This window comes from Podarcis vaucheri, assembly GCF_965113315.1.
Source record: "Podarcis vaucheri genome assembly, chromosome: 7".
NCBI lineage: Eukaryota > Metazoa > Chordata > Lepidosauria > Squamata > Lacertidae > Podarcis > Podarcis vaucheri.
Genome location: NC_138765.1, coordinates 11,153,155 through 11,170,608, shown reverse-complemented (window position 1 = coordinate 11,170,608; position 17,454 = coordinate 11,153,155). Strand labels below are relative to the sequence as shown.

Genomic DNA, 17,454 nt, shown 5'->3' with positions numbered 1-17,454 from the left:
GCCTCAGCTTCAGGATCTGTCCTTCCAGTGAGCACTCAGGGCTGATTTCCTTCAGAATGGAGAGGTTTGATCTTCTTGCAGTCCATGGGACTCTCAAGAGTCTCCTCCAGCACCATAATTCAAAAGCATCAATTCTTTGGCGATCAGCCTTCTTTATGGTCCAGCTTTCACTTCCATACATCACTACTGGGAAAACCATAGCTTGAACTATACGGACCTTTATTGGCAAGGTGATGTCTCTGCTTTTTAAGATGCTGTCTAGGTTTGTCATTGCTTTTCTCCCAAGAAGCAGGCGTCTTTTAATTCTGTGGCTGCTGTCACCATCTGCAGTGATCAGGGAGCCCAAGAAAGTAAAATCTCTCACTGCCTCCATTTCTTCCCCTTCTATTTGCCAAGAGATGATGGGGCCAGTGGCCATGATCTTCGTTTTTTTGAGCTTCAGCGCATATTTTGCGCTCTCCTCTTTCACCCGGATCAACCCAATGGCCCATTTGGCCCAGAATCCTGTTCTCACAGCAGTCAACCTGACACCCATGGGAAACCCAGAAGAAGAATCTGAGCGCAAGAGCACTTCTCTCCTCCTGTACTGGTATTCAGAAGCCATGGAAGCAGAGCGGAGCCATCACAGCTAGAAGCCATCAATAGCTTTCTCCCCTATGAATTTGTCCAACAATCCTTTTTTTAAAAAAAAGCCATCCATGTTGGTGACCCTCACAGCCTCCTCCGGGTGTGAGTTCCCATAGTTATGCGCTGTTTGGAGAAGCACACACTTTTGTAAGCAATACACCCCCACATGAACTCATACACATCTGCACTGAACACCTTCACACCGGTGCGTATTTTTAAATTCTTACCTATTGTGGCACCAGCATTCAAGAAATAATTTTAAACCAAAACAAATCAATACAGAATTACCACTTCCCCAGTGGCACAAAACATGTGCTAAAAGAAAGGAGGCAGAGCAGTCTATCGTCACATCTCTAGGTCTCTGGAGAGACCAGACGTCTGCAGTGTATTTCAACGACAAAAAACCAAATAGAGATATTTAGCCACTAACTTGGTGACCTCCTGATCATTCCCCAGTAATAGAAAATGTATGGCCTCCAACTCTGGTTTCCATTGGGGGATACAGAGTTGATCTAGAAATTGCTGGCGGAGATCAGCATATAGTTTACAATGAAGAACCATATGTGTGAGGGTTTCCACCAGGTGGTCTTCACATGGGCAAGTTCTTTCTCCTTCCACCCTTCCTGAGAACCTTCCCCAAAGAAGGTTGAATGGACATGAATTAAAGATGGCCAGCGAAAATACCTTTCTTTCTTGAGGGTTAAGCAGAAATTCAAGGTAATTGTGGTTAGTTTAAACCAGCTTTCAAACATGGCATGTGTGTGTGAGATTGCCGTTGGGATATCTTACAGCTTGCAGCCAAATACTATTTGTTCCCTGACCCCCTCGGAAATTCGCCCCTGCTCTGAGGGTACATATTTTCCCCAGACAGGTGCCTTTGAAGTGTGTTTAACTTGGCAAGGTGCAGAAACGTCACCTGCCAAGCCCAGACCGTCATCTGCTGGCAAACACGCTTGTCCTTGTGTTTCCGCGCCAGGGTTGCCAGTCAAGCTGTCCTTCGGTGAAATTAACAACCCATTAAGCGCTAGTAATTTAATTGCGGTCAGAGTAAACTTGACCCTTTCCGTTTCTTTGGCGCGGGGACAAAAACCTGTACTTATTAAAAGTCATGGCAGGACAGTCCAACCCTCAGGGAGAAGTGAGGTGTCTTTCCTGAGTGAGGCTCATTGATCGTGGAGCAACATTCAAGGCCGGCAGCTGACTGCAAATAGCCTTGTTTGCTCACATCGGCCAGCCTGTTCACCATCACAATCGGAGTGAAGTGTTGTGTGTGGCAGGAAAGATGACGTGGACTCCCAGAGCAGGCGAAAACAAGTTTGCTCCATCTCCCAGGTGACAGATGAGTCCATCCATAGATGCCAGCTCCCTCGGGTCCTGGGTGCCCGAGCACCCACAAAATTCCCCACAAAGGGGCCGGGCACCCACAGATTGCGGCACAAAGGTCACAGTTGCAGGGCCAAGCTGCTATGCCTGAGTCCATCAACATCTGGAGGGCCACAGTTTCCCAGCCCTCTTTCACGGGTTACTAGGTCCACATGGCTGAAGTGAGGGAGGATTGGAACTGGTGCAAGTCCTCCCGGATGTCCCATTTGAGGGGTTTAAGCCAGCTGAATTTACACCAGCACAGCCCCAGTTTAGCCAGGAGGACCCAACATCTCCTGAATTTGAAACTCCATTTGCCTCAGTTGCCTATAGTTTGGATTGCTCTGTCCAGCAGTGACTGCCATTTAGCACCCTTAGATCTCAAAAATCCTTATAGCGGCTTATGAGAGAGAAGGCAAATAGTCCATGGAAGCCTGAATGCTGAGAACGGACAGCAGAAGGAGGAAGAAGAAACAACCCTTCGCTTTAAGGCCTATGTTGCCTTGACTGCTTTTAGAACAGGGTGTGCCGTCCTGGCTTATTTTAAAATTCCCATCCAGGGAATGTGTCAGGTGGAACCGACAACTATTTCCCTCAAAACGTAGATAGTGGGGGCCGTTCTTTCTATTTTTGGCCTGTCAACTGAGCAGCTGTGAGATAAGGGGAGGCAATGGCTAAAATATAAAGGATCCAGGGTGACCACTGTTCTGTCTCGTTGTGACACAATGGCAATTTTCCTGTTGGCAGTTCTCCTGGGTGTGGCAGGTAAGATCTCTCTCTCTCCTGAAGCTTGTTGTTGTTGTTTAGTCGTTTAGTCATGTCCGACTCTTCGTGACCCCATGGACCAGAGCACACCAGGCACTTCTGTCTTCCACTGCCTCCCACAGTTTGGTCAAACTCATGCTGGTAGCTTCGAGAACACTGTCCAACCATCTTGTCCTCTGTCGTCCCCTTCTCCTTGTGCCCTCCATCTTTCCCAACATCAGGGTCTTTTCCAGGGAGTCTTCTCTTCTCATGAGGGGGCCAAAGTATTGGAGCCTCAGCTTCACGATCTATCCTTCCAGTGAGCACTCAGGGCTGATTTCCTTCAGAATGCATAGGTTTGATCTACTTGCAGTCCATGGGACTCTCAAGAGTCTCCTCCAGCACCAGAATTCAAAAGCATCCATTCTTCGGCAATCAGCCTTCTTTACGGTCCAGCTCTCACTTCCATACATCACTACTGGGAAAATCATAGCTTGAACTATACGGACCTTTGTTGGCAAGGTGATATCTCTGCTTTTTAAGATGCTGAAGCTTAGCATCATAGATTTGGAAGGGATCCCAAGTGTCATCTAGTCCAAGCCCCTTCCTAACATCTGAGGGGATGTTGCCAGATAGGGGCATTCCCTATCTCCTCAGAATATTGCAAAAGAATGATGTCAATCAACATTTGATGATCTCCTTCTACTGGTCAACAATAGAAAGTGTCCTTTCATACTGCATCATGGTGTGGTACGCTGGTTTGACACCAACTGATAGGAAGTGCCTACAGAGGGTGGTGAATACAGCACAAGATATTATGGGCTGTCCCGTGAATCCACTGGATGAAATAGCAGAAGAACATTACCTCAGGAGAGTGAGGAAAATTCTCAGGGATGATTCACATCCTGGCCGGCACTTTCTTGATCTCCTGCCCTCAGGCAGAAGATATAGAAGCATGATTAGTCGCACCAACAGAGAAAAGAACAGCTTCTATCCGTGGGCTGTTAGGCTGCTGAATGAAAAGATAACAACAGGGCAACTGACTTTCGGGTTTGGTGGGTGTGTATCAGTAAATGAGGGGAATTAAGACTAAGAGAGCTGAGTGGGGGGGTGCTTGTGTAACCTCGCTGTATACAAGTTGTACAAGTGACAATAAAGTATTTCAATTCAATTTTAATTTCCTTCACCTATAGAGAGCATTAGGGATTGATCTCATGTTTTGCATCATCAACAACAACACTTTATATAAGAATGATGGAACTGCACGGCCATGAGTCTAACGTGGTCATGGGAACCCCCTCCATGACTCGGGCAGCTAAATGGTCTGAGGCTGAGGGCTTTGCACATTTGGCTACAGACCGACAGCTCATGGTTGTGGTTTTGTTGGGGGTCTCAGGCCAAAGCTGCGATGGGGTTCTTAAGAATATCTGAACATCTGTTTGATCAGCCAGGATCCAGTTCCCATGGAGGCCAACCAGATGACCCAATGGGAATTTCTCAAGAGGAATCTGAGCACAAGACCACTCTTCTCACTTGTGATTCCTAGCAACCAGCATTCAGAGGCCTACTCCTTCTTCCAACCATGGAGTAAAGCTTAGCCATCATGGCTAGCCTAGTAGTAGTCGCTGAGTATGTGGGTTCTCCTTCTAACATCTCCATCTCCGATCAGTTTCAGTCTCCCATCTTTGTATTTCTGCCCACCACGCATCTGTAGCCCCTCCATAGTTTCATACCCTCCAACACTTTGAAGGCAAAATCCAGGACGACATCTTCTGAGGCAACATCTTCCCCTTTTTTCATTGCTAGAGCGTGGCAGCCATTTTGGTCACTGCGATCTTGCACAATTTCACATCATGGTCCCATCCCCAAATAAGGTGGAGTTTTTTTTAAGGCACCATGCTCACAAACGTGTGTGTTGGGGCACCATGCAAGATCGCAGCCCCAAAAAAGCCACACATAGTGGGGGAGGGAATTGCAACAAGAAATCATGTGAGATTGTGGCAACCAAAATGACCGCTGTTCTTTCTTCTTTTTAAAAAAATATTTTTATTGGGTTTTTTAACATATCGTTTCCAACATTCATATAACAGAATTTCTTATCTTATACAATGTTTTTGACTTCCGTCAGCTCCTCTGGTGATTTTTCGTTTTTATCACTTATTCTGCATTTTCTAATTTTTCTATTACTCTTAATTATCACTAACTAATAATTCTCTTCATAGTCTTTTTTGCAATATTTCACATAATCCTCCTTACAAAACTTCTCGCAATCCTACTAGCGTAATCTCTTCATTGCAATTACTTTTCAAATAGTTCGTATATTTACTCCAGTCTTCTGAGAATCTCTGGTCCCGCAGGTTTCGAATCCTTCCTGTTAGTTCATCTAGCTCTGCACAGTCCATCAGTTTCATCCTCCATTCTTCTTTCGTCGGTAGTTCTTCTTGTTTCTATTTTTGCGCCAATAATATTCTTGCCGCCATCATTGCATATAAAAACAACTTACAATCCTGTCTATTTACATCATCTCCTACAATGCCAAGTAAAAATGCTTCTGGTTTCTTAATAAATGTATATTTCAACATCTTTTTCATCTCATTATATATCATTTCTCTCGTGATAACAAATGGGATGTTTGGGATTTTCCAGGGCACTTGTGGGGCATGCGAAACATTGCACACTTGCCATGTGCTGTGACCTGCATGTTGCTTGAGAAACCCATCTGCCGGCAAGAGTATTATTAGCCCAGAAATGGAAGCAAGAAGAAATTCTGACAAAAGAAGAATGGCAGACAAAATTAATGGATTATGCAGAATTAGATAAAATGACAGGAAGGATTCGAAACCTGCGGGACCAGAGATTTACAGAAGATTGGAAGAAATATAAGAACTATTTGAAGAGCAACTGTAATCAACAAATTATGCTAGCAGGACTACGAGAAGTTTTCTAAGGAGAAATGTACGAAGCATTGCAAAGTAGAGAAAGAATAGTGATATTAGTTATGAGTTAAATGTAATTGTGGAAGTAAGAAATGTATATTTAGTGAATAGACTGGAAAATTTTCAGATGTGATTGATGGAAGTCAAAAAACTGTATAAGATGTTAAAGTACTGTACGCTTAATTATTGTTGAAAATGATATGTTGAAAACTAATAAGAAATCTATATAAAAGAGAAACCCATGTGCCTTCCTAGCCCAGACAACTCCTAAAATCTGAAGGCTTCTCAAGACCCTGTTGGGCTACACAAAGGCCTGCCATTTGTGTTAAGGCGCAGGAGCCCCTGCCAGGGGGAGGAACTGGCAACCCCCAATCCCCACTGACGGTGCACGCCTGTTTGTCTTCCTGCAGCAGCTACACCCCTGAATGGCTACGATGACGACGATAAGATCATCGCCGGGTACGAGTGTCCGGCTCACTCCCAGCCTTGGCAAGTCTTCTTAACCTACGGTGCCGGTTACCGGTGGTGTGGCGGTTCCCTCATTAATGACCGCTGGGTCATCTCGGCTGCCCACTGCTACAAACCGTGAGTTTAATGTGTAGGGTCGATGGGTTTATATGGATCATTCTTTAAAAAGCAAGCAAGGCTGCGTTACAGACTCCTTGGGGCAGAAAGGGCTTGGCAGGGGTATTCAACTTGAGTTACAGAACTGGCAGTATATTGGGGAAAGCCAGATGTGTACACTAAGAAAACAACAGTTTGGGGTCCAGAACTTTCATAGAATCTGCTTCAAAGTCACACCCCATATTGCTCTCTCTATTTCCCATAAAGAAACTGGGAGACATTCAAATAACTTTTCTTTAAAAGACAATCATCTGCCGATTGGAAAACTTACCATGCATGCTGGACGCTATTTGGATAAGGCATCAGAGAGGACTTTGGCTGGCCCCGTGGGTCAGGTGATAGCAAAATATATTTTTTGTTATGTACTGAAGTTCTCACCCTGGGCCAGCAGGGGGATACTGTAGATAGTTTTCACTCAGGTCCACATATGCAAATAAGGGATTGAAAGCGACATTCAGTGATTGGATAGTTACAGAAAATGGTTACTGTTGCATTGTAGTGGAGCTCTATATAAGCAGGCTGGCTGCTGCGCAAAAAAAATTAGGGTGTCCCGTTTTTCCTGGGGCACTTGGCAGGTATGAAGTAGTGGCGCAGGAAAGGCACTCTGCGCAGGCTCAGACAGCCCTTCTTTGTTGCTTTTGCTCACTTACGTATTTTTGATGGCGTGATTTTAAAATCATGGCTCAAAATCATGCTATCAAAAATATTTTAAAATCATGCCATCAAAAATATGTAAGAGAGCAAAAGCAACAAAGAGGGGATCTCTGAGCCTGCGCAGAGTGCCTTTCCTGCGCCACTACTCTGGATGGAGCACAAGGTTGAGGCCGGGTTAAAATCACGACCTGCCTGCTTCTGGCTTTGTGGTTATTTGCTCTCGAGAAGGTTTACTGTGAATCACTCTGAGTTCACACCAAAGGTGTCTCTCTCTCTCTCTCTCTCTCCAGCCCCCGAACTCTCATGGCCCACCTTGGGGAGCATGACACCAGCCAGGAGGAAGGTACTGAACAGCACATCCAGGTGGAGAAAGCTATCCGCTACCCTGGGTACGATGCGCGGACCACGGACAACGATTTCATGCTGATCAAACTCTCGCAGCCGGTCACTTTCAACGCCTTTGTCCAGCCCATTGACATTTCCCCAAGCTGCCCCAGCGCAGGAGAGGACTGCCTTGTCTCAGGCTGGGGGAACACTCGGACTTCAGGAGGTATGGCGTTTATCCCTCAAAATAATAATAATTTATTATTTATACCCCGCCCATCTGTCTGGGTCTCCCCAGCCACTCTGTGTGGCTTCCAACAGAACACCAAAATACAATAACCTATTAAACATTAAAAGCTTCCCTAAACAGGGCTGCCTTCAGATGTCTTCTAAAAGTCTGGTAGTTGTTTTTCTCTTTGACATCTGGTGGGAGGGCATTCCACAGGGCGGGTGCCACTACTGAGAAGGCCCTCTGCCTGGTTTCCTGTAACTTGGCTTCTCGCAGCGAGGGAACCTCCAGAAGGCACTCGGCGCTGGACCTCAGTGTCAAGGTAGAATGATGGGGGTGGAGACGCTCCTTCAGGTATACTGGACTGAGGCCATTAGGGCTTTAAAGGTCAGCACCAACATTTTGAATTGTGCGTGGAAACGTACTGGGAGCCAGTGCAGGTCTTTCAAGACCTGTGTTATGTGGTCTCGGCGTCCGCCCCCAGTCACCAGTCTAGCTGCCACATTCTGGATTAGTTGTAGTTTCCGGGTCACCTTTAAAGGTAGCCGCACATAGAGCGCATTGCAGTAGTCCAAGTGGGAGATAACCAGAGCATGCATCACTCTGGCGAGGCAGTCCGCAAGCAGATAGGGTCTCAGCCAGATATTGCCCTGAGACCCTTCTTTACAAAATAATAACAGTGGCAAGCTGGCTTGGAATTGTGAAGAGCTGAACTTATGACTGGGGAGCCGAAAATGTCAGATTCACACCATCCCTAACTGAGACGCACCTTTGTTCTTTCCCCAGTTGAATACCCAGACAAACTGCAATGCCTGAAGTTGCCGATTCTGTCCTCCTCTGCCTGCCAGACTTCCTATCCTGGCCGCATCAGTAAAAACATGTTTTGTGCTGGCTACATAGAGGGCGGCAAAGACTCTTGCCAGGTAAGAGGGAAACTGGGTTTCTTGAACTGGGGGGTGGGGTGGGAAGGGGGGAAAGGAGAAGCCCTGTCGGCAGGGCTGGATTTAGGTTTGATGAGGCCCTAAGCTACTGAATCATGTAATGGGGCCCTTTATATGTCCAGCTGTCCTTTGTCAATAACAAATGGTCGCTTTTTTGTGTGTTGAATATATGCTGTATGGTAATTTATGGACCTAACAGGTATCTAAAGCCATTTGCACATCACTTCTTGATCCATTCCTTGAAACATGATGAAATCAGCTCCTCATGAACAACACTAACACTTTCTCTCTGATGTTCCTCTCCTTGCATGAGAAACTACTTAATCAGTACCTTTCAAAGCAATATGGGAACTGTAATGCAGTTATCCTTCGAAGTTCGCACATCTCTGAATTTTGTGCTGCACTTGTCCAAACAAAAATGCACACAAAGTGTCCATTAAAAGTCACACTTTGGTGAAAATAGCATTGAAAATAGCATTATATTAGGGAAAACGGCTTGCAAAAAGTGTGCATATTTGTCAGAACTGCAAAAAAAAAAATACATTAGGAGAAATTTGCGCTAAAAAGCTCACCAATTTTCTCTAGGAATTATTATTATTATTATTATTATTATTATTATTATTATTATTATTACTGCAAATTGCTCCCGAAACGTGGAAAACTCAATTTAGGATTGGAGAAGTGAGAAAGTGAGAGAAACCAAAATCGACAGATTCATCTCTAATTCTTGTGGCCTACCTTGCCTTCAGAGCGGTAATTTTAAGAACAAAAGTTTGTACGGACGACAAATTAAATTCTTTAGGGGAGCAAACTCTTATCTGACAGAGTGTCCAGCTTCAATAATTATCTTAAGCATGTAATGTTATTTTATTCCATTTTATGTATTTTATTTTTTGCAACAGCTTCGGCTACACAAATAACTAATATTTTGTGGGGGAATGTGCTTGATTCCTATAGAGGGAAGGAAGAGAGAGAGAGAGAGAGAGAGAGAGAGAGAGAGAGAGAGAGAGAGAGGTGTGTTCTTGTGTGGCTCAGTTTCTCCTCTTATTCTAGTTCAGACAGTCATGTTTTGTTTGTCTGCTCTTGGCTGCAGGGAGATTCTGGTGGGCCTCTGGTGTGTAATGGAAAACTGACCGGCGTTGTGTCCTGGGGTGCCGGATGTGCCCAGAAAAACAAACCTGGCGTGTACACAACAGTGTGCAACTACCACTCCTGGATCCAAGAGGTGCTTGCCAACGAATGAGACACTTGAGGATTTTCTTCAAGGAAAAGGGGGTTGCTCATCTAGGAAAAAGACCACATCTGATTATCTTCCCTGCAGCAAAACAAACCACCTGCGTAAAAGTGTGAAAGCTGGTGCCAAAAAACCCCTGTGGCGCCCAATATTGGGAATTGTAGTTTTGTGAGTACGCTAAGAATCTCTAAAGTGTGCCTTCTTTGGAGCTGTAGTTCTTAGGGAAATCACAGAACTAAAGTTCCCAAGATTTAAAGCTGGGAGAAGGTCTTCAACAGGTAGAAAACTGGAATGGACTTGGTGGGAAGATCAGAAAGCGGAAAAGACTAGGAGGAGTTTGCACTACGCTGCTGTGTTTAAAAAATAAAACTTAGTATGGACACCCTCCCTCATTGTCAGGTTTATTTATTATGGTACTCATCATCACCAAAACTTTATTGCGGCCCAAAGACCCACAAAACAATTTCAAAACTAGATACAGTTAAAACGACCAGACAGACAGATGGGAGAAACCAAGGAAGTCATTTTGTTTGTTCATAATCATCTTCGTTTCTTATAACCTCCAAAAGAAACTTAGCCACGGCCAGTGTAATGTCATTTGACCGGTCTTCCAAAAGATATTTAATATGGGAGGCTTTGGATTTTCCTGGCAAATTTGCCAGTAGGGGTTTGATCAGTTAACCCCTTGCTTGCTCATATTGCCCACAATGCAGTAGGATATGCTTCGTACAATCGACGTCCTGGGAACATAAACAAAGCCTATTCTGATAGGGGACGCCCCTCAGCCTGCCATTTAGAACTTCTGAGGGAAATACATTTAGTCTGGCTTTGGTAAATAAACGCTGATAGGTAGGTACAGACAAATTCCTAAGGTATGAGGATATCTGAAAGTCGTATATTATGGTACTCAGCCCTGAACCCAGCGTGGTGCATCAATTCTAAGGAGGAGGCACATGAAGAACGGCCTTGGAAGATGATGTCAGGGTCCGGGTAGGTTCATATGGGAGGGGGCAGTCCTTGAGGTATCGAAGTCCTGAGCCGTTTACGGCTTTATAGGTCAAAACCAGCACTTTGAATTGGGCCCAGAAACTACCGTATTTTTCGCTCTATAGGACGCACTTTCCCCCCTCCAAAAATGAAGGGGAAATGTGTGTGCGTCCTATGGGGCGAATGCAGGCTTTCGCTGAAGCCTGGAGAGTGAGAGGGGTCGGTGCGCACCGAACTCTCTCGCTCTCCAGGCTTCAGGAAGCTATCCGCAAGCCTTGCAAGCCCGCGGGAGTTCCCACTGGGCTCCCCAGGCTTGCGGATAGCAGCCTGCATCCTGAAGCCTGGGGCGAGCTGAGCAGGGCGCCCCGGGCAGATATCCGCAAGCCTGGAGAGACCGGCGCGACTTCCCGCATGTCTCCCCAGGCTTGCGGATAGCAGCCTGTATCCCGAAGCCTGGGATGTGCTGTGCAGTGTGCCCCGGGCTTCGGGCAGATATCCGCAAGCCTGGGGAGACCAGCAGGAAGTCGCGCCGGTCTCCCCAGGCTTGTGGATAGCAGCCTGTTCTGGGGGCTGGGGTCGGGGGAAGCTTGGGCTTCCCCCGCTCCAGCCCCGCCCCTGGGGAAAAAATTTTTCCCCTTTATTTCCCCCCCAAAAAACTAGGTGCGTCCTATGGGCCGGTGCACCCTATGGGGCGAAAAATACGGTAATTGGCAGCCAGTGCAGTCAGACCAGGATCAGTGTAATGTGCTCAAATAAGTCTTGCTCCGGTGAGCAATCTGGCCTTTGAATTCTGCACTAGCTGAAGTTTCTAAACTGTCTTCAGAGACAGCCCTACGTATAACGCATTGCAGTAAATTGTGTCCTCCCTCAAAGAGGGCACGTGTTGCCGTGCGACCTGACAACCAAACCCTGTGTTGTGGGTGGGTACGATTGGATAGCCACAACACCCTATTGGTAGGTCCCTCGATGCTGGATTTAATCAGGCCAACGGGACGCTAGCCAAACGGATTGAGGGACCTTTTTTTGCCCATGCACATGACCCTGAGCTTCCTCTTTGGGCCAGTGCATCAGAACACCTGCCCACCTCTCCCTATATTTAGGGCTTGCGCTTGACCTTGCTATGCCGTCGTGTGTCGTCTGTCGTTGGGACAGGGGTATGGCAGGAACTTTCCCCACTTGGCTGATTAGCTGTTGCCATTTGGGTTTCGCCTGCCGCATAGCAAATCGTCACAACTTGCAAGGTTGTGGATAGGCTCTGGTTCAGGTGTTAGGGATGGGGGAATGCTTTCACCATCCCTATGTGAAGGGTATTCCGTTAAAAGAATCCAGGGACTCAATAGTTTGGTCAACCCTGAGAGGGGTTGTGCCCGTGCCTGAGTCCAGGGGGACATCTGGGTGCTGGAGTTGGCCCATTCCTGGCTTTCCGCTTATCCAGGTGTTCACCCTTGGCTGACCTATGCTGGTGCCCTGGGTCAGCGCTACCTGCAAGGGTGCAGGGAGCTAATCCAACCAGAGCCTATGCAACCAGTCACTTTCTGTAATCAATAAAGTTGTGGCCTAAATTCTGCCAAAAACCAAACCAAAATTTGAGTGAATTTATTTAAGGGGGAGGTTAAAAGGTCTAAACACACAATCTAAGCCTGAGGTTACCAAAGCATAGACAACAAGAGTTAGGCTGTCCCTGTCCAGACAGGGGCGTAGCTAGGCCACCAGCTGAAGCTGATGGAAGGCGATCTGGGCCACTGAGGCCACCTGAGCCTCGAGCGACAGCAGAGGATCCAGGAGGACCCCCAAGCTACGAACCTGCTCCTTCAGAGGAAGTGTAACCCTATCAAGAGCAGGTGACCTCCTAGTCATCTGGTCTAGGGAACCACCCACCAACAGAGTCTGAGTCTTATCTGGATTGAGCTTCAGTTTGTTGGCTGTAATCCAGTCACAGTAGACACATGGCATTCGGTAGCTAAAGCTGCTCAACTTGTCACAGTAGACACATGGCATTCGGTAGCTAAAGCTGCTCCTACAAGACAAGGCTTCTTCACCTGCGGCATCCCTGCATTTCTGGGGTGGTGTTTAAAGGCACAGGATCAGGCCAAGGAGAGAGGGGGAAGTGGCAATCAGCAGTTAAGGGTCCAGAGATATCTCCGCAAACCGAACACCTTGAAGGGTGATGACGAAACCTGCTTCTCAGGATGAGGAGGGTGTGCACAATCGACTTCCTCTGACCAAGACAGGACGTGATCTTTACGGTAATTCTTGTGAGGGTGATGTCAGTTGCGTGCTCGGTGTTTTGTAACCACCTTTGAAGCTGTTGCAAGGCTGGAAGCTTCCACTTTGGGGGAGGTTTCCCTTTCTCCACCCAGCCTCTGATAAGACGCAGAAGGAGGGGAAGAGACAGGCTGAAGAAATTAGACTTTGTCTCTGGGATTTATCTGTCTGTCTGTCTGTCTGTCTGTCATCTGTCAATCGATATCAGGGGTCAGCAACCTTTTTCATTCATGGGCCAGTCCACCATCCCTCAGACAGGGATGTGGTGGGCCAGACTATATTTTGGGAAAAAATATGAACGAATTCCTATGCCCCACAAATAACCCAGAGATGCATTTCACATTCTACTCATGTGAAAACACACTGATTCCCAGACTGTCCGCTGGCCAGATTAAGAAGGCGATTGGGCCGCATCTGGCCTCCTGGCCTTAGGTTGCCAACCCCTGATCTATATTATATATCTATAAACCAATGAATGATACTAAATATTGATTTCCACCATAACCATGTTGAAGTAAGAGTAGCGAAATCAAAGCCAAGAAGCTCAAATTGTATATCTAATGGACATCCTTATTTGGAAATCAAACCCATGTCCAGACTTTAACATTCAAAAACTTTACTTGCAGAAACTTATAGTTATAAATGAAAGAAAACATCATATTTACAGCCACAGCGCCTATGAGAGTTTCCCACTTTTACTTTTTCCTGCAGCTTTGCTCTCTTTCTTTCAATCAGAAGCACACCTGCACTCTACTCCACTTAGCAGTGTTGACAGTGGATTCTAACACACAGTCCTCGTGCTTCGCATAAAAGAATCATAGAATCATAGAATCATAGAGTTGGAAGAGACCACAAGGGCCATCGAGTCCAACCCCCTGCCAAGCAGGAAACAGAGTCTCTCCTTCATCGGATACCTCCCATGTGACCAACGCTAGCCAATCACACGAGAACCACCAGAACTCCGTTATGAACCAATCCAGTTTAGACACGTAGCAAATGTATACAACAAGCATTTACAATTTCAGTGAATTAAATTGCTATACAGTGGTACCTAGGGTTAAGAACTTAATTCATTCTGGAGCTCCGTTCTTAACCTGAAACTGTCCTTAACCTGAAGCACCACTTTAGCTAATGGGGCCTCCTGCTGCTGCCGTGCCACTAGAGCACGATTTCTGTTCTCATCCTGAAGCAAAGTTCTTAACCCGAGGTACTATTTCTGGGTTAGCGGAGTCTGTAACCTGAAGCGTATGTAACCCGAGGTACCACTGTACTTAACAAACCGTGATTTTTCTCTCTCTCTCCTGGGGTTCCAGTTCTTTGGGAAAGAGATCTGGTGTTCTGAATAAGCTTTCCTCTCGCCCCTAATGCTCACATCATGATGGAATAGTCTATGGGTCGGGTGATGGTGTGCTCTGTGGCTTGGCTGAATTCCCAGTCGGAGATGCTGCGCTGGCGTTCTACATCCCTGTCCCGACAACGGAACAACATGGAAAGCTCTCTCTGGAACTTGACCCCCATGAGGGCATACACCAGGGGGTTGAGGCAGCAGTGGACCAGACCCATGCTCTCAGTGAAAAGCAACCCAAAATCCAGAATCTTCTCTCTGGCGCAGTCTCGGGCCACGTGGCCCAGGCGTTGCAGGCTGTCCACAAAGATGAATCCGTGGAAGGGCGCCCAGCAAAGGACGAAGAGAACCAGAATTACCAGCAGGATGCGCACGGCCTGGTGCCTGCAGAAGATGCTGGCTTGGCGCAGGCGATGGAAGACACGGAAATAGCAGACCACCATTACCAGGAGAGGCAAGAAGAAGCCAAAGAGGAAGGAGATCAAGCGCAGCCCCAACCGCCAAGACTCTGCTTGCCCGGCGTCGAATCCCAGGTGGCAGATGACGGCCCCGGCCTGCGGCGCGTAGGTCGCGGAACGGAAATGGAGGTCCACCACGGACAGGCCGAAGCAGGCGACCCACACGAGGGAGGAGAGGACGTAGGTGTGGGGAAGTTTCACGAGGTGGTGGAGCTGCATGGCGTGAATGATGACCAGGTAGCGTTCCACGCTGAGGCACGTCAGGAGGAAGACGGTGCTGTAGCTGTTCATGGTGGAAATGGCTCCCACGAGCTTGCAGGAGACTTCGCCGAACACCCAGCCCTGGGTGAATTGGACGGCGCGGAAAGGGAGAGTGAAGGTCAGCAGCAGATCCGCGACGGCCATCTGGAAGAGGTAGCAGTCCGCGAAGAGCCAAGGGCAAGGGCGCCGGCCCAAAATGGCCAGCACCAGGCCGTTGCCGACCAAGCCCACCACAAAGGCCACGGAGAAAACCGCCGGGCCAAAATAACGAGAGAAGGAGCCCACCTCATCTTGTGTGCAGGGGGCCGTCCCGGGGTCAATTTCGGGGTAGCCCGTGGGGTACTAGAAAGGAGAGAGGGAGACAGTGAGCTGGGGAATCTCTGGGGATTCAACTCGCCCGTCCTGAAGAAATGGAAGGGGAACACAAATTCACGGCACGTTTTTTGAATTCGGGACAAAGCCACTGGGTTTTGTAATTTTCAAAGGTTTGCAGGCAAATGCAGAAGCAGCAGCAGCTGATCTGTGGGTTGCATCTGGCGCCATCCCCCCCCCCATGAAAGTTTTTTTTCGTGGTCACTCAAGACATTCCCCACCGCCACCCAAAATGTGTCGCCGTTTTTATTTCAGCTTTTAATAAAACTGCCTGCTCCTGAGAGTCCCCTACTATGGGGTCAAGATGCAGAAAGCTTTTTGGCTGCCTCCGCCCAGCCCTCCACTGCGTCATACACATACAACACAAACAAAATGTTGATTAAAATAACGGCGACGTTTGCTGACCTAGAACCTTTATATGCCCTCCCCAGTCCCATCAAAATGTGTCCATTAAACATTTTCATTTTTTCACAGACAGTGAGTCCCTGTTCTTGTAATGTAAAAAGGTTGGGGGGGGGTCACCCTCCCAAATTTCAAACTTTGAATTTATTTATTTATTTATTTACCAGATTCGACTATGAATGAATTATAAAAATTCCGAGTTGGAATGTAAAGAAGAGAGGTTTTGTTTTGTTTTTGTCACGCCCTCCACCCCAAATTTTAACTTCAACTTTATTTACCATATTTTACAATGAATGAATGAGGGGGTGGGGAGGGAAATCTATCAAAGAGTTTGGGTCGTCGGTGGGAAAACCTTCTGGTAGGCTGCCTTGAGGACTCCACGTGTTCTCACCAAGCCCCCCCCCCCCATTTAATGTGTGACACCCTCATCCCCACACCCAGGACTGACCCTGGGCTGATGTGTCAGCCAGCCCCGAAAAGGTTAGCACTCCCCCCCCCGGCAACAAAGGCACAGGATCCAACCCAAAATAGCCATGCCTGGAGTCCCACTGATAAGGGAGGACTTTAAGCAGGTGCTGAACGAATGGGTTCCAGCCTATAATTCATCGGTGAGAGGCAGAAGAACCCCGGCTGAAAAAAAAGTTGGCAACCCTTCACAATTTGGGAAACAGCTTTCTTATTCCAAGCCAACTCCAGGTAAACGGGCGTCTGTGAGTGTGTGTGTGTGTGTGTGTGTGTGTGTGTGTGTGTGTGTGTGTGTGAACATCGCTAACGTTGTGTCTCAGCCTGCTCTTAAAGGTGGCCAAGTGACAAACAGGACAGGGTCTCCTGTGCTTTTAATTGACATGTTGTAGAAGAGGTGATACCTGCCTCTAATGCATCGCTATGAAAGGCGCAGGGTGCTTGCCCTTTTTCTCAACTCCCCACCAGCTCACCCTAGCTTAAAGGCAGAGGAGCAGCGCCAGTTTTTAAAACCCCAAATGTTGGCAGAGCAGGGAGCTATCCCAGTTGCTAGACGGAGGGAGAGTTACGTACCTCTATGTAATCGGAGTAATCTCCCCAGTCGTCGGACATGTTTGCTTCTTCTACCAAACCATTGCTTTGAGCCCTCGAGTTATGGGGTAAGCCGGGCCCTGCTACACCTTCCCCACATCTCCTCCCCCCAACCTCCAAATGTGGAAGTGGCCCAAGTCATGATTCCGGAGGAGACGCCAACGTTTGCTGCAGTGACGGAAAACAAGGTGAAACCCAAGAAACCCTCCCCCATTGCAAAAGCGTCCCAAATGGGGAAGTCAAGAAGCAGTGAGCCTGTTCTCCTGGCCCCGTGCATTTAAAGGCAGCCTAACGCAAGGGTTTCCCTCCATTCAAAGGGCTACCTTTGAAGGTGACCCGGAAACTACAACTAATCCAGAATGCAGCAGCTAGACTGGTGACTGGGAGTGGCCACTGAGACCACCGGTCCTAAAAGACCTACATTGACTCCCAGTACGTTTCTGAGCACAATTCAAAGTGTTGGTGTTGACCTTTAAAGCCCTAAACGGCCTCGGCCCAGTATACCTGAAGGAGCGTCTCCACCCCCATCGTTCTGCCCGGACACTGAGGTCCAGCGCCGAGGGCCTTCTGGCGGTTCCCTCACTACGAGAAGCCAAGTTACAGGGAACCAGGCAGAGGGCCTTCTCGGTAGTGGCA

The 17,454-nt window shown here is 47.6% G+C and overlaps 2 protein-coding genes across 4 annotated transcripts; one reads left to right on the top strand and one right to left on the bottom strand.

Annotated features, from left to right (window-relative positions):
- The first annotated feature begins 683 nt into the window (after nt 1–683).
- LOC309536930 (trypsin-like) lies at nt 684–10,060 on the top strand. 3 transcript variants are annotated; one of them, XM_082231339.1, is made up of 6 exons: nt 1,637–1,959; nt 2,595–2,754; nt 6,080–6,254; nt 7,238–7,497; nt 8,287–8,423; nt 9,535–10,060. In XM_082231339.1, the coding sequence occupies exons 2-6, from the start codon at nt 2,715–2,717 to the stop codon at nt 9,682–9,684; spliced, it is 762 nt and encodes a 253-aa protein (XP_082087465.1). In that variant the 5' UTR covers nt 1,637–1,959; nt 2,595–2,714; the 3' UTR covers nt 9,685–10,060. The 3 variants fall into 3 exon arrangements, with proteins under 3 accessions (XP_082087463.1, XP_082087465.1, XP_082087464.1); XM_082231337.1 differs by lacking the exons at nt 1,637–1,959; nt 2,595–2,754 and adding an exon at nt 684–729; XM_082231338.1 differs by lacking the exon at nt 1,637–1,959 and having other exon boundaries at nt 1,972–2,754.
- A 3,761-nt stretch (nt 10,061–13,821) lies between these two features.
- LOC309538079 (C-X-C chemokine receptor type 3-2-like) lies at nt 13,822–16,841 on the bottom strand. The gene is made up of 2 exons (XM_082233335.1): nt 16,801–16,841; nt 13,822–15,333 (listed from the first exon to the last, which is right to left on the bottom strand). The coding sequence occupies exons 1-2, from the start codon at nt 16,837–16,839 to the stop codon at nt 14,296–14,298; spliced, it is 1,077 nt and encodes a 358-aa protein (XP_082089461.1). The 5' UTR covers nt 16,840–16,841; the 3' UTR covers nt 13,822–14,295.
- Nucleotides 16,842–17,454: the final 613 nt, after the last annotated feature.

Coding starts and splice junctions, on each gene's coding strand:
- LOC309536930 (XM_082231339.1), top strand. CDS start 2,715: ATGGCAATTTTCCTGTTGGCAGTTCTCCTGGGTGTGGCAG. Junction 2,755..6,079: donor AGTTCTCCTGGGTGTGGCAG/GTAAGATCTCTC, acceptor GTCTTCCTGCAG/CAGCTACACCCCTGAATGGC. Junction 6,255..7,237: donor GCTGCCCACTGCTACAAACC/GTGAGTTTAATG, acceptor CTCTCTCTCCAG/CCCCCGAACTCTCATGGCCC.
- LOC309538079 (XM_082233335.1), bottom strand. CDS start 16,839: ATGTCCGACGACTGGGGAGATTACTCCGATTACATAGAG. Junction 15,334..16,800: donor ATTACTCCGATTACATAGAG/GTACGTAACTCT, acceptor TCTCCTTTCTAG/TACCCCACGGGCTACCCCGA.